General features: G+C 44.7%; 1 protein-coding gene across 1 annotated transcript; it reads left to right on the top strand.

Moving 5' to 3' along the window:
- The first annotated feature begins 35 nt into the window (after positions 1-35).
- On the top strand, positions 36-27585 carry LOC109896351 (uncharacterized). Its single transcript, XM_031831346.1, has 20 exons — positions 36-255; positions 1215-1342; positions 1610-1956; positions 2247-2442; positions 3717-3812; positions 5734-5967; positions 6638-6785; positions 7582-7608; positions 8031-8298; positions 8586-8853; positions 13029-13205; positions 14462-14552; positions 16064-16935; positions 20348-20443; positions 22831-22952; positions 23074-23185; positions 23923-24070; positions 24219-24245; positions 24589-24764; positions 24887-27585. Exons 1-20 carry the CDS (start codon positions 249-251, stop codon positions 25265-25267), a joined length of 3921 nt encoding a protein of 1306 aa, XP_031687206.1. The 5' UTR covers positions 36-248; the 3' UTR covers positions 25268-27585.
- Positions 27586-27930: the final 345 nt, after the last annotated feature.

Genomic DNA, 27930 nt, shown 5'->3' with positions numbered 1-27930 from the left:
GCATATTACTCAGAGCAAAGGAAGAGGGGGAAAGAGAGATACTACAGTGCATGTGATGTTAAGAGAGAGAGCGGGTGGGGCACTGTAGTTAGTTAGTTTTCACAGGGCCAAAACCTGTTGTGGATTTACATAAGACAGACGGACTGTATAATACTATACAGTGGTGTGGGGCTCCAACACCCAGAGGACTGTACAGAGACACGGCACTGTGTGGACTCACACAAGAAAATCAGGAAAACTTCATCAGCATGCAGAGTAAGTTATATACCTTTATATATATAATGACCTTTGATCCCTTTCATAGGCCTGTTATATAATCGCAATCTCATAGGTTAATCTCGAATTGGTTACCAGTAATGATTGTAAACTTTTTTGGACATTGGAGTTTTTTCACAGTATGTGGTTGAATAGTTTTCATCAGTCCGTTTAAAGAAATATTGATGTAGTATGGAACATAACGTACAAAAATCTGACTCAATGGTGTGGGAGGAGAAATGATCAAGGTCCCACATTGTGTTTGAAAGTCAATGTGAATTATTAGTGTCTTTTTTTTGGTATTTTTTGTGCATGAATTTGATGATACTTGTGTAGAAATTGACATTGGTGATTCTGCCATATGCTCTCACTTTAAAATGTCAAACTTCCTGTATTTGAGGAGCTGAAGTTTTGCTAAAAGAGTATCGTTATTGGAAGTTGAAAAGGCATTTATTACATGGCTGGTGTCATTTCAGTTTATATAGGCACTACCTTTGAAAAGAAGTGCTCTAAATTGGCAATATGGTGCAATTTGAGACACAACCAAACTGTGTGGTACCATCCAGGATGATTAGTTGTTCTTTAAACCTAGAGCAGGTGCATGGTAGAGGTACAGCCTGCATTTTGACATTCCAGGGACGGTTTACAGCGGAAGCATACGGATCAATCTTTTTCACAACCCGTTTCCTGATAGGAGTGAGCGAGACTTGTGTTGGTGTTTGTATTTGCGTTTAATTGCAGGTAGTGCATGGATGAAGTTAGAGCTGTTGAGCTCTTTTGAATTTCCTGTCATTTTTGTTAACCAGCCATGAACACTATCTCTCTCGCCTCTCTCCTCTCTCTTTCCTCTCTTTTTCTCTCTCTGCCTCTCTTTTACACACTCACTCACTCACCCACACACGCGGTCTCTGTCTCACCCACTCTCTCTATCTCTCGCTCTCTCTCTCTCTCCCGTCAAGGTGTGAGTTCCCCAGTGAGGGGGGGAACCCTGTCGGAGGAGTCGTTCCAGTGTTCTATCTGCCTGGAGGTCTTCGTGGAGCCCGTCTCTACCCCCTGCGGACACAGCTTCTGCAAGGCCTGTCTGCAGGTATCACATTTACTTTATAAAGCCCTTGTTACATCAGCAGCTATCACAAGGTACTTTGCAGTTACCTGGCCTAGAGCCCAAAGAGTAGGCAAAGCAGAAGCAAAAGTTCAGTGGCTAGGAAAAACTAGAGAAATAGAGAGGAACGCGGCTATGAGGGGTGGCTGAAACTGACGCTGTTATTCCAACCCCTCGTGGGTGTGTGTGTTTTCATGGACTATAAGGAAAATGAATCAATAACCTTCTTCTCCTGCTGCTCCTCCTCCTAAGGGCTACTGGGACCACAGCAAGAAGTTCCTGTGCCCCATGTGTAAGAAGAGCTACAGCCGGAGGCCGGAGCTCAGCATCAACCGGGTCCTCGCCGAGATCGCTGCCCACTTCCAGGGCCTCGAAGTAGGGGCTGTTTCACCAAACACGAAGGGGGGTGCGGTGGCTGGGAGTCCGGTGGCGGGTCACAGGATTCATGGAGAGTCACCAGCAGCTGCGGCGGAGGGTGGAGAGTTTGCCCGGGCAGGCGAGGTGCCTTGTGATGCGTGCATCGGGAGGAAGATGAGGGCACTGAAGTCGTGTCTCAGCTGTCCAGGGTCATTCTGTGAGACACATCTCCGACATCATAAGTGAGAAATAACACAAATAATTGATTTGCTTTTATCTTCTTCTCTTTATTTCTTTCACATTTTACGTCATTGTACATCTAACTGTGAGATTTAGATAAACATCCCCTGTTGTGTCCTTGGAATTCCAAAAAAGGTGAAAGGTGATTTTTTAAAAATCTTGTTGCAGCAGTAATTTATGGGAGTCAACCTTCCTTGTTTCTAACCCCGCGGACTACATGACTATGCCCAGAAAAGCACACCATTCCTTTGTTACCGCCGACACACCTAACCTAAAATGAATGTTAACACAGGAAGGTGAAGTCTCTGACGTTTCACCGCCTCGTGGAGCCTGTGCATCATCTGGAGGAGAAGCTCTGTAAGAAGCATGAGCGCCTGCTGGAAGTCTACTGCCGCAACGACCACGTCTGTGTCTGTATCTCCTGTGCCGAGGCCACCCACAAGACTCACGAGATCGTCTCGGTTGACCGCGAATGGAAGAAAAAGATGGTGAGTCCAGGGGAGAACAGGGTGGTCGGGTGGATGGGGACAGTAGGCAGATAGAAAGACAGGCATTAGCTCAGCAGGTTTACATTTTAGCTGATGAGATTGTTTCTCTCGCAGTCTTGTGGCGCTCTGGGGTCCATCGTGGGTCAAAATTGCATTGATAGAGTAATTGCCCAAGGTAAAAGTTACAATAAAAACTGGGTGGTTCTATCCCTGAATGCTGATTGGCTGACAGCCGTTGTATATCAGATTTTATACCCCGGGTATGACAAAACATTGTCACATCTGTTCGTGCAACTCCCTCTACTGCTTATCCTGTGTCTCCTTGAACTGCCACTACTCCCCCGGTACTCTCTCCCTCTCCCTCTCCCCATCTCCTTGTGTGTGTGTCTGTGTGATTGTGTGGGAGGAGACAGGTGTGCTGGAGTCAGAGCAGATCCCCACCAGCTGCAACCTGTTCCTTAATCAAGACCTCTTCAAGTACTCAGCCCTGCCACTTCCACACTGCCAGATCGTAATCTCTGCTCATTCCGCCTGCTCTGACTCTAGTCCCTGTCTCCAGTTCCACGTCTCCTTATCCTGCTACTCTGTCCTGGATTCCCCACTCTACTACTCCGTTGGATTCCCCTCCGGACCTGCTTACCCTGTCTCAACCCCTCTCGCTCCAGCCTCAGCCTCCACACCTGGTTTCCTGCAACCCACCCGAGCTTCCCCTGACCTGCACTCCGTCTTCCCCCTGTGTTTCAATAAATACCTTGGTTACTTCATCCCAGTCTCCTCGTCTGAGTCTGCTCTTGGGTTCCCCTGTTCCACTCCTCGTAACAAACATACATTTTTACTGCTCTAATTACATTGGTAACCAGTTTATAATAGCAATAAGGCACCTCAAGGTTTGTGCTACATGGCCAATATACCACGGCTGAGGGCTATATCCAGGCAATCCGCGTTGCGTCGTGCATACGAACAGCCCTTGGCCATGGTATATTGGCCATATACCAACCCCCCTCGTGCCTTATTACTTAACTATACAGCTGTTTATAGCCCATAGACTACTCCATATCAGCTTGTGTCTTTCCATGTGAAAAATTGTTTGGTAAAAATGTATAAATGAAGTCCAATGAACCTGCCTTATGTGTATAATGTAGAGTATTAAACAGTATCTCTTGGATCTAGGTGCTGATCTAGGGTCGATGCAATCTTATGATTTAATAGACAAAACTGACCCCAGATTAGCTACCATGAGATGCTTTATGAAAATGAACCCTGCCCTCACACAGAATTTTTTGGGCAAGAGGAGGTCGGAGCTGAAATCCATGATCAAGGAGCGGACCAAGAAGCTGGAGGAGATCAAACAGTCAATACGGGTCATCAAAGTGAGTCCATTGTATAAATGTTGATGTCATCGAAATGCGTCAACTTTGTCTTTTGTGCTGTTTGGTTGAGTGAGAGTGAGCTGGGTTGTGTTCATTTGGGCAAAACATAGAAAAACAACAATAGTCAATAGTACAGCAGGGGCAGGCCTCTAGATTCAGCCGCAGGTCGATTTTTGTCAGAACGGATGGTCGGTGGCGGGAACATAATTATAATAATTTGCACACTGCAATTTTACCACAAATTAGCACAAAAAAGAGATTGAATTAGAAAATACAATAATTTCATACCTTGATGACATTGAGAAACGATCACGCCTTTTTTTTTAAATGCAGAATTCCTGCAGTTGCCTATCCGTTTTACAGTAAGCTATGGCTGATTGTCAAACTACCTCTTGACCCTGGCTTTTTGTTTTTTAGGTTCTATTCTTTCTGTAAAATAAATATTGGTCTTGATCGGACATATGGATGAATAAACAATATATAAATAAAATCAATCCACATAGTCGCATCCCCCCATAGTGTCCCATACAATGCAGTGCCCCCTTATAACACAGTGTCCCCATATAACACAGTGTCCCCATATAACACAGTGTCCATACTCTAGGCTACCACAGAAATCATTATTTGGTTGTTTTGTAATGGCTCTGTTCCAACCCCATAAGCCTAGGCAGACTAACTGGTGTGGCAAGTGTAAACATTTACTTGTGTCCCCCTCACCCTGTTTTTACCCTATAGTCCTTACCTACGACCTCCTGGAAACTCCCTTAGCAGATTAAAGAGGTCAGCAGATATAATTACCGTGTGAGGAAATCCGGGATTCGAAACACAACAAAACGGTCACCCCGCCACTTGTTTAGGTCAACAGCCTGAGAGATAAGGCGGTAGGAATGTAACCGCTCTCAAATTCATAAGCAGTGTTGGTTATTTACCAAGCCAGCCTAGGTTCACAGCTACACTGGATGACAAGTCTCCTGGTCAGATATTGACTGTAAATAGAGTGCAGTGCGACTGTGGTCCGCTTGACCCGTATTTGGAAATACAATGGGGATGAGGTTACAGAGGGCGTGGATATCTTGGTGGGTGACTTTCCGACTTAGAGAAAGGGAGAGAGGATCTGCTTTGTTTTTGGTTTTTCCCATAGGTTTTGATTTCCTGTGCTCTCATAATCTTTCAATCTCTTGTCCTCAAATGTCTACAACTAGGTAATATTACACTCTTTCCATATGCTATCACATTGACGTGTGACTTGGAAAGGAAACATAACAAAACACGTACTGGTTCCCCCAACTCAAGCAGGTAGATATTTGCCTATAGGACAGTCGAACCGGTTAGGCCAGTTGTGCTGCATGTGTGCCAAACAGAGCTTTAACAGCTTTAGAGCTATTTTACATCACTCAAACACCGACCTCAGGCTGCTGTGTGTTTTAACTCTAAAACCTCTCTCCCGCATCTCCCCATCTTAAGAGCAGCGCCCAGAGGGAGTTGGGAGGGAGCTGCCAGCTGTAGCTGCATTGATGCTACAGTATGCTACTCTATGTGCAGTATGTCTTTATAACCTAGTCCATCTCTGACTATTAAGCAAGGGCTCCGAAGGAACTGGAGGAGAGCTGGCAGGTGTTGCTGTATGTCTCTGCAGTATGTCTCTGTCCCTATAACCTCGTCTACCATCTCTATGTATCTTCAGAGCAGTTCTCAGAAGGAGATAGAGATGTGTCCCTGTATGCCACCTGATCTCGGTTAAGAGTGTATCAGGCACATTGTGCATAAACTGAGGTGTGAGGATTGGATGAGTGAGTTTTGGACGAGTTGTTAACATGTTGATCTGAAGTAAAGGCGTTCTGTTAAATTGCACGACAATTTGCAACAATATGCCACTATAACCTCTCAGTATGTCTAGCTATAACCTCTACTATGTCTTTAGAGCAGTGCTCAGAAGGAGTTGGAGGAGAGCTGGCAGGTGTACGCGGAGCTTCAGTGTCTAGTGGAGCAGAGCCAGGCTGAGCTGGTGGAGCTGATCGCTACGAGGCAGCGCGAGGCTGAGAGGCATGCCCAGGAGCTGGCCCGAGGACTGGAGAGCGACCTGAGTCATCTCAGGAAGAGGAACGAAGAGTTGGAAGCCCTGGCACAGAACCAGGACAAAGTTATCTTCCTCCAGGTTGGCTATGACACAACGAGGAGATACATACACACAGAAACACAGAGAGAGAGACCCACACGCTCTTTTAAACCCAGTGGTGTAACGTACTTAAGTAAAAAATACTTAAGTTGTTTTTTTGGGGTATCTGTACTTTACTTTACTATTTATATTTTTGGCAACTTTTACTTCACTACATTCCTCAAGAAAATAATGTACATTTTACTCCATACATTTTCCCTGACACCCAAAAGTACATTTTGACAGGAAAATGGTCCAATTCACACACTTATCAAGAGAACGTCCCTGGTCACCCCTACTGCCTCTGATCTGGCGGACTCACTAAACACAAATGCTTTGTTTGTAAATGATGTCTGAGTGTTGGAGTGTGCCACTGGCTATCCGTCAATAACAAATATTTAAAAATCGTGCCATCTGGTTTGCTTAATATAAGGAACTTGAAATTATTTATTATTTTACTTTGACTTTTTATACTTAAAGTACATTTTAGCAATTCAATTTACTTTTGATACTTAAGTACACTTAAAACAAAATACTTTTAGATTTTTACTCAAGTAGTATTTTACTGGGTGATTTTCACTTTTGAGTGATTTTCTTTGTGATTTTTTTTGTATGACAATGTAGTACTTTTCCCACCATTGCTTAAACCCCGCCTTGTCCTCTCCTGCAGAGACTGTCCGCCCTAGCGCTCCTCCCGGAGCCCATTGATTGGTCAGGAGTGAGTGTGAACACTGACCTGTACCTGGGTACCATCCAATCATCCGTCAGTGCTCTCGTCGACAAGTTCCAGGAAGAAATCAAGAGGCTGTATGGAAAAGGTGGGCAAAATATGCTATTATTACATAGAGCAAATCTTACCTTGTTTGCCATGTACAGTAGTGCACTTCCTGCAGTATAAGGCACTATTAAAAATTGGAGCAGTATGTTTTAAAAGGGTGTAATTCCAGAGACAAACATAGTCACTTGCTTCCTGTTGTGTGACCTCACTTCATGTGTCCAAATCCCATCTCTCCAGGTACAAGTTAGCTGTAGCCATAAGCACTGATCTAGGATCAGCTTCCCTTCCTCAAATCCTTACCTCAACTATAGTGCAGGAAAAAAACACAAAACTGACCTTAGATCAATGTCTAGGTGCGACTCAATCAGAGATATCTAGGTATCTAGGTCATTAGACTGACATCTCTATATAGAGAGTGAGTCATCAGATGGGATACATAGTGAATTATAGTAGATGCCAAAGTTCAGCCATCTGTCAGTAATGAGATGGCAACAACAGGCTGTCAGACTGATACCCTCACAGGTGGTGGGATTAGCACCGTCTGTTTGACTCCAATTCCAACACGTGTCTGCTGTGACTTTGACTCGCTGACTCCCTCTCTGACTGTCTCTCTCTCTTTCTCTCTCTCTCTCTCTCTCTCTCTCTCTCTCTCTCTCTCTCTCTCTCTCTCTCATTCTTTCTCTCTCTCTCATTCCTCCTCTCTCTCCCTCTTTCTCTCTCTCTAACTCTGACTGATTTTCACTCTCTGACTCCCTCTGACTGACTGTCGCTCTCTCCCTCTTTCTCTCTCTCTCCCTCTCTCTGTCTCTGACTGTGTCTCTCCCTCTCCTTTACAGAGCTAAGGAAGCTGCAGAACTATGCAAGTGAGTACAGTTAGAGTTCCCTTTTTCTCTTTTTAAAGATTGATGGGAATTTGACTTGCAAGTTTGATTATTGGGATATAAATACTCCTCTTTCAAACAACTTTGTGTTTTAGTTAACCTTAGCAGAGGCTTTGTTGATCCTCAGATTTTCTGTTCTGTCTACTCTGCACCACATGGTGGCAGCACTGGGTCATCATAACAGTTTGGAATGATACAAACCTATACAGTATTAGTGGAAAGAAAGTGATATGTTGTTTACTCTAGAGTGTTTTACATTGCTTTAAATGGAACTCAGACTGGTTACAATAGAACCGACCCTCTTCTAAATAGGACTTACAATGTTCTCATTAGAATCAATGCTGTTCTCAATAGAACCAGCAGTGTTCTCAACCCGCTCCTCTCTCTCTGCTCCTCCCCTCCAGGTGAGGTGTTCCTGGACCCGGGCACAGCCCAGAGGAACCTGGTCCTGTCAGAGGACGGTCGCCAGGTGATGTACGAGGAACGAAAGCACAACCAGTCAGAAGGCACTTGCCGCTTCAACCCCGCCCTCTTCGTGCTCGCATGCGATTGCCTTTCCTCGGGACGCCATTACTGGGAGGTCGATGTGGGCCGTAAGACTGCCTGGACTGTGGGCGTGGTGCGAGCATCGGCCCGCCGGAAGGGAGAGATCAAGCTGAGCCCCGATGGAGGGTACTGGGGGCCTTTTTTTTATTATGTTTTTACTTTTTGAATTGAAATTCCATACATTTTGAAGGATTCAAAAGTCAAATCAAAATCTACACATCCCTCAACAAATGGATGCACAAAACACATACAGGGTTTCACATTCAAAGGAATTCAAACCGTTTAGGAGAGATCATGACTTATCAGTGTGGCAAAGTACTTATCTAATTTTAATCGAAATATATAGTGATCAACTCCCATAATTGTATGGATGTAATATTTAGCAAGAATAATAATCTCATCTCATCACATAGGTACTGGTGCCTGTGGCTGAAAGGTGGGGAGGTCAAGGCTCTGGCATCCACCCGACTGTCCCTGCAGCTGGCCTCTCACCCCCAGAAGATCGGGATCTTCCTCGACTACGAAGGCGGCCAGGTGTCGTTCTACGACGTCAAGAAGCACACGCACCTCTTCACATTTGAGGATACCTTTAATGAGAGTTTGTACCCCATCTTTAGCCCCTGTCTCAATCAGGAGGGAAAGAACGCAGCCCCGCTCATCATCAGTGCAGTGAAGCATAGCTGAGATGAGACATAGCCTACATGCCAAATGCCACCCAATTCCTAGAGTGCACAAATTTTGACACGATGTATAGTGCACTACTTTTGACACTATGTAGCGAGTGCACTACCTTTTGACCAGGGCCCATAGAGCTTCAGTCAAAAGTAGTGCACTGTGTCGGAGTGCATTTAAGACACAACCATGAAATGACGTGCCCCCCTCTGCTCAGAGGTTGACCAATCACAGTTTAGTCACTTGAAAAGGGCCTGAGTTGTTCCTCACGGTGTGATCGTAACAGGAAGAATTTTGGGACCCAAATGATGGCCTATCTCCTGTATAACTACAGCCCAGTGTTTTCCCTGGTCATACGTTAGGCTAAGCAACTAAACATGTTAAGGATCTGTTAAAGAGATGGTTCTTTGAATAAAAAACATATATACTAAAAGTCCTCACTGTGAAACACTGTTTATTATTCCTTGGACATTTTTAAGTCTAGAAGTCAATTGGAAGCTGTTAACATAACTACAGTCTGTAACGCTTGAAGAGTGATTGGTGTAGAGTCAGGCGCAGAGAGCAGAGGAGCAAACCACTTTGTTCTCTGTACAGTAACAGCTGGCAAACAAGTGACGCAGAACACAGGCGTAAAACACTCCAACAATGTCCTAACTGGTACATACGCTGTACAGCGGTAATCCCAACAAAAAACAGGAACACTCCTTGACAAAACAGCAAACAAGCCCTTACAAACACAGGCAGGCTAATTGAACTTAAATAACCCCAACCCAAAAACCCCAACAGGGTACCTCCGGAACCTCACCATCCTGCAGGGGACCAGCTACCACCGGCCTGAGGAGGGACACATGAAACGAGGGTTTAATACGATAATACGAAGGAAGTAGTAAATCGATAACACACCTTGTTTATCCTCCTCAGGACTTTGAATGGCCCCACACACTGCGGACCCAGCTTCCAGGCGGAGGGTCAGGTTTCGGGTCGAGAGCCAGACCCTTTCCCCCGGTGCGAACACGGGGCCTCCCTGCGGTGATGGTCAGCGCTCCTCTTCTGCCGTCCACTCGCCTGTCTTAGTGATTCCTGGGCGGCCCTCCAGGTCTCCTGAGAGCGCTTCACCCACTCCTCCACCGCAGGAGCCTCGGTCTGGCTCTGATGCCACGGTGCCAGGAACGGCTGGTAGCCCAACACGCACTGAAACGGTGACATGTTGGTAGAGGAGTGGCGGAGTGAGTTCTGGGCCATTTCAGCCCAGGGGACGTATCTCGCCCACTCCCCTGGCCGGTCATGGCAATACGACCACAGAAACCTACCCACCTCCTGGTTCACTCTCTCCACCTGCCCATTACTCTCCGGGTGATACCCCGAGTTCAGGCCTACCGAGACCCCCAGACGTTCCATAAATGCCTTCCACACGCGGGATGTGAACTGGGGACCCCGATCAGAAATTATGTCCTCGGGCACCCTGTAGTGCCGGAAGACGTGGGTGAACAGAGTCTCCGCAGTCTGTAGGGCCGTAGGGAGACCGGGCAACGGGATAAGACGGCAGGACTTAGAGAACTGATCCACAACTTCCAGGATCGTTGTGTTTCCCTGAGACGGGGCAAGATCAGTGAGGAAGTCCACAGATAGATGGGACCACGGCGGTTGTGGGACGGGGAGGGTTGTAACTTCCCTCTTGGCAAGTGCCTAGGAACTTTGCTCTGGGCGCACACCAAACAGGAGGAGACATAGAACCGCACGTCCTTAACTAAGGTGGGCCACCAGTCCTTCCCCCTAAGACCCCGCACTGTCCTCGAAATCCCCGGGTGACCCGACGAGTGTAGACTATGAGCCCACCGAATCAATTGATCATGGACATCAAGCGGCACGTACCTACGACCCTCCAGGCACTGTGGAGGCGCAGGTTCCCCCCTTAGCGCCCGCTCTATGTCCGCGTCCACCTCCCATACTATCGGTGCCACCAGCCTAGCCACCGGAATGATGGGAGTAGGATCGATGGACCGATCCTCGGTGTCGTAGAAACGGGACAGCGCGTCGGCCTTAGTGTTAAGGACCCTCCAGGCACTGTGGAGGCGCAGGTTCCCCCCTTAGCGCCCGCTCTATGTCCGCGTCCACCTCCCATACTATCGGTGCCACCAGCCTAGCCACCGGAATGATGGGAGTAGGATCGATGGACCGATCCTCGGTGTCGTAGAAACGGGACAGCGCGTCGGCCTTAGTGTTAAGGACCCTCCAGGCACTGTGGAGGCGCAGGTTCCCCCCTTAGCGCCCGCTCTATGTCCGCGTCCACCTCCCATACTATCGGTGCCACCAGCCTAGCCACCGGAATGATGGGAGTAGGATCGATGGACCGATCCTCGGTGTCGTAGAAACGGGACAGCGCGTCGGCCTTAGTGTTAAGGGAACCTGGTCTATACGAGATCATGAATCTGAATCTGGTGAAAAACATGGCCCACCTTGCCTGACGAGGATTCAGTCTCCTAGCTGCTCGGATATACTCCAGGTTACGGTCGTCAGTACAGATAAGGAAAGGGTGCTTAGCCCCCTCAAGCCAGTGTCTCCACACCTTCAGGGCTTTAACCACAGCCCTGTCCTCCACATCATAGTTTTGCTCCACCGGCCCAAGCTTCTTCGAAAAAAAAGCACAGGGGCGGAGATTCGGTGATGTACACAAACGCTGTGAGAGCACGGCTCCAACCCCAGCCTCGGATGTGTCCACCTCCACTATGAACACCAAAGAGGGATCCGGATGCACCCACACCGGAGAGTCTGTGAACAGCGCCTTCAAATGGAGGAAAGTTCTGTCCGCCTCTGCCGACCACTGCAACCGCACCGCCCCCCCTTCAGCAGTGAGGTAATGGGAGCCGCCACCTGACCAAAACCCCGGATAAACCTTCGGTAGTAATTGGCAAACCCTAAGAACCGCTGCACCTCCTTTACTGTGGTCGGAGTCGGCCAATTACGCACGGCCTTGACGTGGTCACACTCCATCACCACCCCCGAGGTGGAAATGCGATAACCCAGGAAGGAAACGGCTCGTTTGGAAAACTCACATTTCTCCACCTTAACTTACAGGTCATGCTCCAGCAGTCGCCCAAGAACCTTGCGCACCAGAGACACATGCACGGCGCGTGTGGCGGAGTAGATCAAGATATCGTCAATATACACCACCACACCCTGTCCGTGCAGGTCCCTGAGAATCTCGTCGACAAAGGATTGAAAGATGGTTGGAGCATTCTTTAACCCATACCCATAGATGTGGTACTAAACACGGTTTTCCACTCATCTCCCTCCCGAATACGCCCAAGATTATACGGTCTCCTGAGGTCCAGTTTCGTGAAGAACCGCTCTCCGTGAAATGATTCCACCGCCGTAGCACAAAAAAGAAACTCGGGGAGACAGGTGACATGGAGGGCTGAATGTACCCCTGTCCCAGAGCTTCCGTGGCATATGTCTCCACAGCCAACGTCTCCTCCTGGGACAATGGGCACACGTGACTCCTGGGCAGTGCAGCGTTTACCTGGAGGTTGATCACGCAATCCCCCTGTCGATGGGGTGGTAATTGGGTCGCCTTCTTTTTACAGAAGGCGATAGCCAAATCGGCATACTCAGCGGGAATGCGCACGGTGGAAACCTGGTCTGGACTCTCCACCGTCGTCGCACTGATGGAAACTCCTACACACCTGCCTGAACACTCCTCAGACCACCCCTGGAGAGCTCCATGTCTCCACGAAATCCTAGGATTGTGACTAGCCAGCCAGGGAACCCCCAGCACCACCGGAAACACAGGTGAATCGATAAGGAACAGACTAATCCGCTCCTTATGATCCCCCCGTGTAATCATCTCCAGTGGAACCGTGGCCTCCCTGACCAGCCCTGACCCTAATGGTCGACTATCTAAGGAGTGCACAGGGAAGGGGGGATCTATCTGTACTAACGGAATCCTCAACCTCTGGGCGAGTCCGCGATCTATAAAGTTCCCAGCTGCGCCTGAATCGACTAGCGCCTTATGCTAGAGAGAAGGAGAAAACTTGGGGAAACAAATTAATAAAAACATGTGACCAACAGGAAGCTCTGGGTGAGTGTGGTGCTGACTCACCTGGGGTGACCGAGAAGTGTTCTGCCTGCCCTCTCGACTCCCAGATGGACTCCTCCAGCACCGACCGGAAGTGTGCCCTCTCTAGCTACAGCTGGTGCAGGAGGAGCTTCCTCCTCCGGTCTCCCTAGATGCAGCCCCGCCTAGCTCCATAGGTATGGGAGCGGGCGGTCCAGGAGGTGGAACAGACAGGGCCCTTTCAGAACGTCCGCGAGCAGCCAGCAGATTGTCTAGCCGGATCGACAGGTCTATGAGCTCGTCCAGGGTGAGCGTAGTGTCCCGACAAGCCAGCTCCCTGCGGATGTCCTCTCTCAGGCTACACCTGTAATGGTCAATTAGGGCCCTGTCGTTCCACCCCACCCCAGCAGCCACAGTCCGGAACTCCAGCGCGAAGTCCTGCGCGCTCCTCGTCCCCTGCCTGAGATGGAACAATCTCTCACCTGCTGCTCGCCCCACCAGAGGGTGATCGAACACGGCCCAGAAGTTGCAGGTGAAGTCCGGGTAGTGGCCCCTCGCCGAGTCGGGCCCGTTCCAGACGGCATTGGCCCACTCCAGGGCTCTACCCATCAAGCAAGAGACTCACGCTCTCCTCGTCCGAGGGAGCCGGCCGAAGGGTGGCCAGGTAAAGCTTGAGTTGGAGCAGGAATCCCTGGCACACCACCACCGCTCCATCGTACTCCCTTGGAGGCGCAATACGTAGGGCCCTGGTACCGGATACCGCTGGTGGAGGTTGTAGCTTTCCATCGTAGATGGGTGCGGGCTTCTGTAACGCTTGAAGAGTGATGGGTGTAGAGTCAGGCTCAGAGAGCAGAGGATTGGGGAAAACGCTTTATTCTCCTTACAGTAACAGCAGGCAAACAAGTGACGCTGAGTAATCCCAACAAAAAACAGGAACACTCCTTGACAGCAAACTAGCCCGCACGAACACAGGCGGGCTAATTGAACTTAAATAACCCCAACAAGGAACAGGTGAAACCAATTAGACTAACCAAAACAAAAAGTGGCAAAAGGGATCAGTAGCAGCTAGTAGACCAAGCGCCACCCGAACTGGAAGGGGAGCCACCTTCGGTGATATTCGTGACACAGTACTTCTATAAATTCACCGATAATACATTATTCTTACTTTTGTACCTCAATCAGCAACTTCTAAATAAAGATGTTCTATCAATAAATAAATTACCCCTGACATGTTATCCATCTAAAGTTCTAGGAACTGAAATAACTAAAGCAAATTCAGAGTAGACTTGGAGGTATGTAACTTTACACCTAAAGTGAGAGACCTAGTTATACGACATTGTGGGTATTGTCTGTGTTTGTTCATTATTGTGTCGAGTGTGTGAAAAATATACACAAATGTTAATAAGATCTAGGGCTATAAGCAAAGACAGAAAAACGACCCCAGTGTCTGATTTAGGGCTAATGCTGTTCTCCTTCGAGCAGAGCGGTCCATGCCTGTGAAAGTGTAAATTGGTAACTGGGATAAGGAGGGGAGGGAGAGGGGCATATTTTAGGGCCGAGTAGCTGGGGGCTAGTGGCAGCAGTGTCATGTGTCAGTGTTTGGCCAGAGCGGTCACTCTGTGCAGTGGCTTTCTGCAACAGCTGCTTCTCTCTGGTGAGTGTCCGCATTTCTTCTCTCTCTCTTTGCATGTTTTCTCTCTACCTTTTAACTGCGTCAGTAAAAATACACGTAAGGTTTGCTTTATGCAATAATCGTTTTTCGACTGTTTTAAATTCAATCAGGACAGATATGAAAGAGATTAATAACATTTACATTGTGAGGCTTCAACAAAAGCTTGATCTGAACTTTCTCTTTATTGTTCTAAGTTGTTGAAATATCTTGATTTCGTACTGCAGGCGGGATGGAGGAAGAATATAAAAACAAATGATTTGGAAATGGAATTATGTGAGGATTGAATGGATTGAGAAGATACAGAACGTCCGTTCTTGGTTATGTCCCAATAATCTCTCCTTCTTCCTGAAGTGTGCACTTGTTCACTATTTTGGGGTGCTCCCGAGTGGCGCAGAGGTCTAAGGCACTGCATCTCAGTGCTAGAGGCGTCACTACAGAAAATCCTGGTTCAAATCCAGGCTGTATCACAACGGCCGTGATTGGGAGTCCCATAGGGCAGCGGACAATTGGCCCAGTGTCGTCTGGGTTTGGCCGGTGTTGGCCGTCATTGTAAACAAGAATTTGTTCTTAACTGACTTGCCTAGTTAAATACAAAATAAATCAAATGTAAAAGCATTGTATTGATATACCCATCTTTTTCTTTCAAATCCATGAAGGGAAGTGAACAAGTGCACACTTCAGGAGAAAGGAGAGATTTTTGGGACACTTGTTGTTTATGAGAAAGAAAGCAGAGCAGGAGAGCGACTAGACCGATATTTTTGGAAAGATGCTAATCTTTTACATCTATGAATAGCCAACCTTCTAGCCACGGTGGGTGTCCCAAATGGTAGCCTATTCCCTACATGGTGCACTACTTTTGACCAGTACCATAGGGGACCTGCTCAAAAGTAGTGCACTCCATAGGGCAAAGGGTTCAATTTGGAAAGCAGCCCATGTGTTCATAAATGCTCACTGCTCAAAAAGCTATGTGCATGCGCGGCCTGCGGGTGCACATAGCTTTAACTTGCTGACAGCCCGCTTTCTAAACCAAACAATTCTTGCTTAGTATATTTAGCATGGGGGATAATTTAAGTAAAGAATGCCCACATGCTTTTCAATAGCTCTCACTTGGCTCGTGATCGAAGTGGCCAGGACTTCAACTAGATGTGGTTAGGGTTGTAATATGACCTTTTAGAAGCAATAGAAGCTAATATCTAAGTTTGAATCTGCTGTTAGGGTTCCAGAAATACATTTTGGAGGCCATACAAGTCAACATCCGATTAACATCCAAAGAGAAGCAGGAACATTATAACACATCCACATCCACATTACAACACATCCACACTAAAATAAACCTGATCTGATATACTGCCTGCTTTATGGCCTGGATCTCACAGGTCCGATATGACAGGTCAGACAACGATCCCAATGTGAAGTGTTACCGAACACTGTAATATAAAGTGTTACAGAACACTGTAATGTTAAGTATGACCGTGCACGGTCTTCTCTGCCAGTAATGGCTTACCTTGCAGGAAATCATGGAAATCTGACGGAGGAGCAGGTCCACTGCTCCATCTGTCTGGACGTGTTCACCAACCCTGTCTCCATCCCCTGTGGACACAACTTCTGCCGCTGCTGCATCCTAGACTACTGGAAGACCACCGCCCTGTTCCAATGCCCCATGTGCAAGAAGACCTTCTTCAAGCGGCCCGACATTAGCATCAACACCGTCCTGAGGGAGATCGCTGAGCAATTTAAGGACATCAGGGTTAGCAACGCCGAGCGTCTCCAACGGCAGGAACTGAAAGAGGAACGAGATTTGCAGAAGAAGATGGAAGAGCAGAAACAGAAGGAGGAGGAGCAGAAAAAGACGGAGAGGGAAACGAAGAAGAAAGAGCAACAGGAGCTGGTTCAAAAGCAGCAGAAACTTCTCCAGGAGCTGAGACTGAAGCAGGAGATGCAAAAGCTACAACTGCCACAGCTGCAACGAACGACGAGCCAGGAACCAGAGAAACCAATAGAAGAGAAGCCAGAGGGAGAGCCAGAGGAACCTCCAGCCGATGCTCCTCCATCCCCACCCCACAGCCCATGGGGCGAGGTGTCTTGTGATGTCTGCATGGGCGACCGGATGAAGGCCGTCAAGTCCTGCCTGGTGTGTCTGACCTCATACTGCGAGGAACACATCAAGAACCACAACACACGCTTCACCAAACACAAGCTGATCGAACCCGTGACTAACCTGGAAGAGAGGATGTGTCCCAAGCACGAGAGGCTTCTGGAGCTGTTCTGTAAGAAAGATCATATCTGTGTGTGTGTGCTGTGTACGGAGACGGACCACAGAGCTCACTTTACTGTACCTGTTGAGAGGGAGTGGACTGATAAGAAGGTGAGAATAATTTGTAGAGGCTATTACAGTATAAAGGCTACAGTGCATGTTACATTTTTTATATATATATATATATGGTGAAACGTCATTCATCCAGGTTAGTTTTGATGCGATTAATCAAGTGTAAAGTACACTACCGTTCAAACATTTTAGAACACCTACTCATTCAAGGATTTTTCTTTATTTTTGCAATGTTCTACATTGCAGAATAATAGTGAAGACATCAAAACTATGAAATAACACATATGGAATCCTGTCGGTACCAAATAAGTGTTAAAAAAATCAACATATATTTTATATTTGAGATTCTTAAAATAGCCACCCTTTGCCTTGATGACAGATTTTCACACTCTTGGCATTCTCTCAACCAGCTTCATGAAGTAGTCACCTGGAATGCATTTCAATTAACAGGTTTTCCTTCTTAAAAGTTAATTTGTGGAAGTGTTTCAGCCAACCAGTTGTGTTGTGACAAGGTAGGGGGGGTATACAGAAGATATCCATATTTGGTAAAAGACCAAGTCCATAGTATGGCAAGAACAGCTCAAATAAGCAATGGGAAATGACAGTCCATCATTACTTTAAGACATGAAGGTCAGTCAATACGGAAAATTTCAAGAACTTTGAAAGTTCGCAAAAACCATCAAGCGCTATGATGAAACTGGTTCTCATGAGGACCGCCACAGGAATAGAAGACCCAGAGTTACCTCTGCTGCCAAGGATAAGTTCATTAGAGTTACCAGCCTCAGAAATTGCAGCCCAAGTAACAGACACATCTCAACATCAACTGTTCAGAGGAGACTGTGTGAATCAGTCCTTCATTGTAAAATTGCTGCAAAGAAACCACTACTAAAGGACAGCATTTTGAAGAAGAGACTTTCTTGAGCCAAGAAACATGAGCAATGGACATTAGACAGAGGGAAATTTGTCCTTTGGTCTAATGAGTCCAAATTTGAGATTTTTGGTTCCAACTGCCATGTCTTTGTAAGACGCGGTGTGGATGAACGGATGAACTCGGATGTGTATTTCCCAACGTAAAGCATGGAGGAGGAGGTGTTATGGTGTGGGGGTGCTTTGCTGGTGACACTGTCTGTGATTTATTTAGAATTCAAGGCACACTTCACCAGCATGGCTACCACAGCATTCTGCAGCGATACGCCATCCCACCTGGTTTGCGCTTAGTGGGACTATCATTTGTTTTTCAACAGGACAATGACCCAACACACCTCCAAGCTCTGTAAGGGCTATTTTACCAAGAAGGAGAGTGATGGAGTGCTGCATCAGATGACCTGGCCTCCACAATCCCCAGACCTCAACCCAAATGAGATGGTTTGGGATGAGTCAGACCGCAGAGTGAAAGAAAAGCAGCCAACAAGTGCTCAGCATATGTGGGAACTCCTTCAAGACTGTTGGAAAAGCATTCTAGGTGAAGCTGGTGGAGAGAATGCCAAGAATATGCAAAGCTGTCATCAAGGCAAAGGGTGGCTATTTGAAGAATCTCAAATATAAAATATATTTGGATTTGTTTAACACTTTTTTGGTTACTACATGATTCCATATGTGTTATTTCCTAGTTGTGATGTCTTCACTATTATTCTACAATGTAGAAAATAGTAAAAATAAAGAAAACCCCTTGGATGAGTAGGTGTTCTAAAACTTCTGACCGGTAGTGTATATTTCGAGAATCCGTTGTCAATTGGTTTATCATTTTCAAAGACATACAGTAACTATTGTGCTGTTCAGGCTTGATGCAGCGATCAGAAGCTAAATGCAGCTATATAAAAAACCTAGTCACATTTTGGCCACACGATTTGCAGACTTTTATGGTCAGCTCCTAATAAAACTGACACAATGATTGCCATTGAAGCTGTAAAAGTACATTTTAGAAGAGGTCAACTGTATTTGGTACATAAATCCACCAATAACACACTACAGTTTGTGAGGCCTAGCTCTAGATGTTGTTGAAAGTAGGCTGCCTAGCCTGAATTTTGGCCTGTTTCCCTGTCAGTCATTGTCAACATGTTGTATAAACAGATCTGGGACCAGACTATAGACTGCCAAATGTAAGATTAATTATCTCTCACCTACAGTGCCTTCAGATACAGGAGTATTCACACCCTTTGTCTTCTTCCACATTTTGTTGTGTTACAGCCTGAATTCAATAGATTTTTTTTCTCACCCATTGACACACAATACCCCATAATGATGAAGTGAAAACATGTATTTTGACAGTTTTGCAAATGTATTAAAAACGAAATACGGAAACAGCTCATTTACATAAGTATTCAACCCTTTAAATGTTAGAATCACCTCTAGCAGCAATTACAGCTGAGTCTTTCTAGGTAAGTCTTAAATATTTTTAAAGTCTTGCCATACACTTTCAAGATGATTTAAGTCAAAACTGTAACTAGGCCACTCAAGAACATTCAATGTCGTCTTGGTAAGCAACTCAAGTGTAGATTAGTCCTTGTGTTTTAGGTTATTGTCCTGCTGAAAGGTGAATTTGTCTCAGTGTCTGTTGGAAAGCAGACTGAAATAGGTTAACCTCTAGGATATTGCCTGTGCTTAGCTCTATTCCATTTCTTTTTATCCTAAAAAACTCCCTAGTCCTTGCCGATGACAAGCATACCCATAGCATGATGCAGCCACCACCGTGCTTGAAAATGTGATGTGATTTGTTGGATTTTCCACTTTTATTGCAATTTCTCAGTTTTCTCCTATCCCAGTCATTAAACTCTGTCACTGTTTTAAAGTCACCATTGGCCTCATGGTGAAATTCCTGAGCGGTTTCCTTCCTTTCTGGCAACTGAGTTAGAAAGGACGCCTGTATCTTTGTATTGACTGGGTGTATTGATACACCATCCAACGTATAATTAATAAATTCAACATGCTCGAATTGATATTTAATATCTCCTTTTTAAAAATTTGTACCCATCTACCAATAGGTCCCCTTCTTTGCAAGTCATTGGAAAACCTCTATGGTCTTTGTGGTTTGATCTCTCTTTGAAATTCACTGCTCAAGTGAGGGACCTTACAGATAATTGTATGTGTGGGGTACAGAGATGAGGTAGTCATTCAAAAATCATGTTAAACACTATTATTGTACAGAGTGAGTCCGTGCAACTTATTATGTGACTTGGTAAGCACATTTTTACTCCTGAATTTATTTAGGTTTGCAATAACAAAGTGGTTGAATACTTATTGACTCAAGGCATTACAGCTTTTAATGCTGTATTCATTTAGTAGAACATAATACAATCATAATTCCACTTAGACATTATGAGGTATTGTGTGTAAGCCAATGACACAACATCTCAATTGAATCAATTTTAAATACAGGTTGTAACAAACAAAAGATGGTGGGGAAAGTAAAGGGGTGTGAATACCTCCTGAAGGCACTGAATGTTCTCCACAGGCTCAGCTGAAGAAGACAGAGATAGATGTACAGCAGATGATCCAGGAAAGACTGAAGAAGATGGAGGAGATCAAGCACTCAGCGGAGCTGAATAAGGTGAGCTATTGAATGCTTCCTCGAAATGGTGCCCTATTCCCTACATAGTTCACTACATCGGGAATAGGGTGCCACTCCGGACGCAATATTTATTTGTCCCAGTGGTAAAATACATGCTAATTTGTCATGTTGACAGTTGGGATTTACACTGCGCAACACTTTTGATCATAGAGTCAACATCTGATGTAACTGACAAAATAAACTGCTGGATTCTAGAATATAATTTTGCTTTGAACATTAACCCAATGTGGGAGACCAGAATACATGGCTTCTGGATCGATTTGATCTTTGCTGGATATATTTGATCTTTGCTTCGAAGCACTTGCAAACTTTATTGAGACGTAGGAAAACAAAATCTAAACGGTTTCTAGTCAGGCAACCTAATGGTTGCCTTGTGGGAGGAGTTATGGGTCTTCCGTAACATCCTGTCACATCCAAAGGCGAATTTATCAGCCATAAAAGGCCAAAGAGCTTGCATCCTAAATGGCACCATAATCCCTATGGAGTGCGCTACTTTTGACCAGGTTGCATAGGGCTCTGATTAGGGCTGTTGTGGTGACCATATTACCGCCACACCGGCAGTCATGAGTCATGACCTCAGTATATATACACTTGACCGTTGTCACGGGATAATCTACTCTTTATGCACTCTGGCCATGTTTTGATAGTACCCAACTTGTTAACAACCATCAGGTTGCTAATGGCTTGGTACTCAGGGCTCTATTAGTCCCTTTAACCACTCTGACATTGATGCGAATGCGATCGAAAATCACATCAAACACTTATCATCAAAATAGTAGGTCTATCATACTTTTAAAACTCACCTTACTGTGATGATCCATTTGAGGAAAGAAGTTCAACAGCAGGTTGAAACAGTAAAACTTGTTTGTTGTGAATGTCTTTAATTACTTGTTACTTTTATTTTGTACTTTTTACTTATCTATTTTTTACTTAGGATGTATTTTTCTAAAAACTGCATTGTTGGTAAAGGGCTTTTAAGTAGGCATTTCACTGTAAGGTCTACACCTGATTGTATTCGGCGCATGTGACAAATAACATTTGATTTGTTGTTTCAAAGCCTGACACGATGAAATTGACAGGGCTTTCTAAGGTGACGATTAATTCAAAACACGCATATGAATAGGCTTATGAGCCCAAGCCCCCCCCCGCAAAATATTTAAAAAACCTGAATTGAAATTATGATTATACAATACATAGCCAATCGCATATTACGCATGGCAGAAAAACCGAAAACAAAACTATCCTTTCTATTTTATTAAGCTAAAGTTCAATTATATTCTTCTTACGATAAAATCCTATAAAATAAAATAACGTAGTTCAGTTGGAAGAGCATGTAAGCAAATCAAATCAAATGTATTTGATTTGATTTGATGTAAGCGACAAGGGTTTTGGGTTTGATTCCCATGAGGGACCAGTACGAAAAAAGTATTACAATGTATGCACTCACTACCTATAAGTCACTCTGGATAAGAGCATCTGCTAAATGACTCAAATGTAAATGCAAACAAGGAGCCTAGACAGATAACGTAGGCCAATTCATACTGTGTTCTTCTGAAATCCATTTTCTCCATATCATGTTTGTTCAGGCCTGACCCAATTAAATCATGTATCTATTGTGATGGTGTGTATTCAATTCATTTATTAGCCATATTTAACGGTAGATATTCCAAAGGTGTGCATCTGCGGCTTGCATGCGTGGAGGCCTGGGGATGCGTGCTTAAGTTAATTAACGGTCAATTATCTTGAGACCAGCAAGTTTGTTGCGTGCCAATAACCCGCCTTCATAACCGCCACAGCCCCAGGCCTCTGATCAAAAGTAGTGCTCTGTATAGGGAATAGGGTTCCATTTGGGATGCGATTTGGACCTCTTGGCAGTGTTATTACTGATGTGTCTACCACAGTACATTAGACAGAATACTGTCGTATACAGCTGCTGCTCAATAAATTATAGAATCTTCTACCCTCTAGGGGTGTGTCCCAATACAGTATAATAATAACATTGATGATATCCAGTTACCAACAAGTAAGAAATATGCAAAACTGTGTAATTACACTGTACTAAAATGGTTATTACCATATTATTCAATGTGACCATCTCCTGTATTATGAATTCTGGAAAATGTCCAGGGAAAATGACACCCAAAAAGGTAATACTATTGTTTTTGTTTTGTTGACAAGCAGAGGTGAGGAGCATTACATATGCTGTTGTTCTATCGTGCGTGCAACGATGTCCGAGAGAGAGAGAAAAAAACTAGTTTTTGTCATTTGAAATAACTTCTTTGTTGTTGTAATATCGCAAACGGACGTGTCAGTTTCACCATTAAAGACACCAGCTTTAAGTCATGACGATCTCTTTTCCCCTTTAGTCCAGTGCCCAGAGGGAGATCGAGGACAGCATGCAGGTGTTCCAGGAGCTGATTCGGTCCATCCAGAGGACCCAGGCTGAGCTGGTGCTGGCTATAGAGGAGAAGCAGAGAGAGACAGAGAGGTTTGTAGAGGAAGTACTACAGTACCCATCATGCTCTGTGCCTTGTATCCGGTTTTATCTTACGAAAAAGGTTCCTGGAGCTAACATTATGGTGTCTGACCTCCGTGTTAATGCGTACAAGGTGGTCCCAGGGCCTGATAGGGGAGCTGGAACAGGAGATCACTAAACTACAGAGGAGGAATACAGACCTGGAGCACCTCTCACGCACAGAGGACCACATCCACTTCCTACAGGTGGGAGGGGTTGCCGATTTCATTAACAATACATAGCAGAATATGCACACATTGTAGTCTAGAAATATAGATCACAAATTTGGTTCGGTCTTGTCATTATTTTCTTTGTCCCAAATTTTTATCACAAAATAAGAAATATTGCACACAAATACTCTGATAGTACAAAACATTAGCAACACCTGCTCTTTCCATGACATAGACTGATCAGGTGAATCCAAGTGAAAGCTATGGACCCTTATTGATATCACTTGTGAAATCCACTTCGATCAGTGTAGATGAAGGGTAGAAGACAGGTTAAAGAAGGATTTTTAAGCCTTGAGGAAATTGAGACATGGATTGTGTACGCGTGCCATTCAGAGGGTGAATGGGAAAGATGAAATACTTAAGTGCCTTTGCACGGGATATGGTAGCAGGTGCCAGGTGCACCGTTTTTGTCAAGAACTGCAACGCTGCTGGGTTTTTCACACCCAACAGTTCTCCGTGTGTATCAAGAATGGTCCACCACCAAAAGGACATCCAGCCAACTTGACACAACTGTGGGAAGCATTGGCGTCAACATGGGCCAGAATCCCTATGGAACATTTTCAACGTCCATGCCCTGACGAATTGAGGCTGTTCTGAGGGTAAAAGGGGGTGCAACTCAATATTAGGAAGGTGCTCTTAATGTTTTGTACACTCAGTGTACATCGTATAGATTGACTAAATTGACCCATTGTTTTTCCTATCTCTCGCTGTAGAGTTTCCCAGCCCTGTGTACCCCTCCAGCCACTAAGGACTGGTCTGGGACCAGTGTACATACTGAAGTGTGTGTTGGGATCATCAGGAGAGCTGTGTCCAAATTGGAAGAGACGCTGAGTGAGGAAATTGACAAACTGGTTGACTCTGGTAGGTTTTTCAATAAAGGACCGATATGTGTGATTTCTTTCACTTATTACCCTATTTCCAAACCTCTTGTTCTCTGCAAATTGTTGAGCAAGAAGTGATGTGTTTTGTTTTTAAATCATTGAATTGTGGTTTGTGTCCATTTTCACAGAGCTGAAGAAGATTCTTAAGTACACAGGTCGGCATTCAAATCAAAATCAAATCAAATCACAGTTTATTGGTCCCGTACACAGCTTAGCAGATGTTATAGCGGGTGCAGTGAAATGCTTGTGTTACTAGCTCCTAACAGTGCAGTAAAAATGTCAAACAAGTACACAAACAATAATCAAAACTAGAAACAAGAAATCCCAAATGTCAGGATGAAGTCAGTTAACAACCCAATTAACATTAATAATAATTAATAGTAATCCAAAATCAATCTATGTTTATATACACCAAAAAGATATGCTAACAATGATATGCACAGCAGTAGATATATTACATGTTCACATCCTCCATAATTTCACACTCGCTGTTTCCAGTGGACCTGACCCTCGACCCAGACTCAGCCAACCCGTGGCTCCAGCTCTCGGAAGACCGCCGTCAAGTTAGGCACCTGGGAACTTGGCAGGACCTCCCGGACATCCCAGAGCGTTTTGACACTGTGGTCATTGTCCTGGGTCGCGAGGGCTTCACGGCGGGACGCCACTACTGGGAGGTTTGTTGACTATGATTATGTTTTTTTTGTTGTCTCTTTGCCTAGCTTTCAAAAACAAAACAACATACAAAGCAAGGTCTATTGCTCTGTCTGTCCATCTATCCACCTATCCATCTATCTAGGTCCAGGTGGGGGACAAGGATGACTGGTACCTAGGTGTGGCCAAGGCATCAGTCAACAGGAAGGGGCGTATCGCCGTCAGCTCCTCCCAGGGCTACTGGGCGCTGGCCATGAAGAAAGACCAGGGATATAGGGCCTCCACGACCCCGCCGTTACCTCTAACCCTTGACCCCAAGCCGAAGAGGGTTGGGGTGTATGTGGATTGCGAAGAGGGCCAGGTTTCGTTTTACGACGTGAAGGAGAGGAGTCATATCTATACATTCATGGAGGACAACTTTAAGGATAAGTTGTTTCCGTTCTTTTATCTGTACTGTTGTGATAAACAGTCGGATGCCATGGTGATCTGTCCGATCAATGAAAAGAGTCTGATCAAGGAATGCTGAGAAATACTCTGACAGACTACAATTCTGTCTGCAGAAAATACTGTGACATATGATCTTGGTAGGGAAACTGTAAAACAATTATACATTGACACTTAGTGGTGGCTTAAAGTACATTGAGGGGGTGAGTGCCCGACGTCAATATCCTTGACCTTATTGATATTTGTTATGGTGATAACAAGCTGATTTATTTTCTTGTCCAGCCCCCCTAGGCCCCTGGTCAGTTGAACCCTGTTGAGAAAGATTGCAACTCTGGCAGCAACTCTGAAAGACTACAATTCTATATGCAGAAAATAGGGGAGTGTGGGGTATGTTTAACCATTGTTTACATTCAGCGTCACTACGTCAAGGGAAATATAGTATTCTTTTTAACAAAGATATCTACATATATTTCACAATGTGGTTTATCCCTGAAAATAATTTTGAATTAATGTAAACATAACGGTTTTGAAAACATAGCCTTTCCAAATAAAAAAGTGGCTTGCTCAACTTACCCTGGGTATGGGGTAAGTTGAGCATCGGGACAGGGTAAGTCGAGCAGCCTTGGGGTAAGTGGGTGATGGTGTCCTGTGACAGCGGTTGATGGTGCTGTTAGGTCAAAGTTTAATTCATGGAATGGGTATACTGTATATGTTAAATATATGTCTACATTCAGATATAGAACACTCTGTTCAATATCCCATACCCTTCTATTTATTGACCAGTTGTCTGGGACAGGGATGTTGTTTTGATGTGCCAATTTGTCAGCTAGTTCTCTGCATTTGAGGCTACAAAGCCCATGAAACTGGTCCAAAAGATTATTGATGTGTTTAGCAAAGCTCAAACTCTATGTCATCAGATAAGACCATACAGAATGTGCATCTGCTACTCCTATCATAGCCTCTCTTTCGTACAGCTACATGTTCATTTTGTTTTTCGGTCATTGTCTATTTGTTCATCCCTTGCTGCTGCTTGAGATGGACTTCTTCCCTTCTCTCACTTCCTTGGCTGCTCGCTCAATAACCTCTTTGTGGCTGGAACCCTGCTTGTTTTACGTTTGTGTACACGGGACATGATGTCTGCTCTGTAACAATTGAAATGCACTTTCTTGAGTTCATATGTTCAGACACATTGCAAAAATACTATGCATGCTATGCATAAAACTGACTAAATGTAATCATTTGTATGTGGTATGGTGGCCATTGGCTCAGCTTAACCCATGACCATTGGCTCCACTAACCCCAAGGCAAACAAGAATGCACATTTGTGAAAGGTTTAGGACCTCATATTCATCAGATCCCAACTGATGTGTAAAACAATCATAAAACGATCTACTTTGCTTTAGATACAAGTGTCATGAAACTTACAAACAAAAAATGCATTTGCTTTGTGAAAAGCCGTTATTTGGACCCAACTTGCTTGCCACTTTTTCCATGTGGTTTCTTCCTTCACAGACTCCATGAAATGATGACCTCTTCCTAAATATTTGGTCACTTGATTAATTTGATGTCTGCTTTCCTAGAAACAAGGGGTGGCTCAACGAACCTTTTTACTCAACTTTCCCCACTCTCCCCTACCTCAAAGCTACAATATATAACTTTTTGAAATTGAAATTTCAAATTCACATAGAAATGTGAGTTATAGATCTGTCACTCATTGAAAGAAAGTCTCAAAAGCAGTAGATCTGTTCTGCGTGTGCCTTTTCTATGCTTCCCATTCTTACGTTTAGTTTTTGCATCTTTTACTTTCGGTTTTGCAGACCAGCTTCAAACAGCTGAAAATGCAATATTTACAGTTATTATATGGTACAATGATTCACTACACTATACATTGATTGTTTTGTTACATAAACTGAAATTAGGTGAACTATTTGAAATTCTAGCATATTGCACCTTTAACATATAATCCTAATAGACTGGTAGGTAGGATGATAGTGTTGTTTTTTGTTTGTGTTTTTTGTGTTTTTTTCATGGCATATATCCTGTTGATTAAAGTCTAGATTAAACATCAAAATGAATATGAATCTAACAGACATGGGTTTAAAATACTTTCAAATTCATTTCAAATTCTTTATCTGTGCCTATTTCAGCTTGCCTGACTTAATAAACCAATAGATAAGTCTCAAAACGGCATATCCCGTCCATCTGCCACTCCTGGCAGATTCAAGCAAACGCTCTAAATATTTGAACCCAGGTCTAAAATGTAACATGCCTTAATTGTATCTATGTTGAAGACAGTATTGTTTACTGACTTGCACTTTAGCATTGCATGCCTATTTACATATTCAATGTACACTGTAGAAATAGGACAAGGACTTTCAACAATAAATGTGTTTGTCTTTGGTCCATGTCTTTTTGAGATTTAGAAAGGTTTGAAAACACTAAACCTGAAAACGTAGGTTTCACCTGTGAATGCATTGTGTGAGAGTTTTAAGTTTCACCATCAGCGAAATGATGACACTTCCCATAGGAAAGCCACATCCACGATGACATCTCCTTTAGAACTTATGTCAATCTCCTAGACAACAAAAAAAAGAGCACTGGTCAATACAACAGTGAGATGTTGTGCGTTTTCTCATACCTCTCAATTGTCACTCGTGAGAAGTAGACATGGATCTGTCTCACGGTGATCACTGTATGAGTTCTCTGAACTCTCTCACAAGTGTCTCTTCTCTCAGTCTCAGCTAC

This window comes from Oncorhynchus kisutch, linkage group LG9 (assembly GCF_002021735.2).
Source record: "Oncorhynchus kisutch isolate 150728-3 linkage group LG9, Okis_V2, whole genome shotgun sequence".
NCBI lineage: Eukaryota > Metazoa > Chordata > Actinopteri > Salmoniformes > Salmonidae > Oncorhynchus > Oncorhynchus kisutch.
Note: the sequence above shows the minus strand (reverse complement) of the source record. Positions and strands in the feature narration are given on the sequence as shown.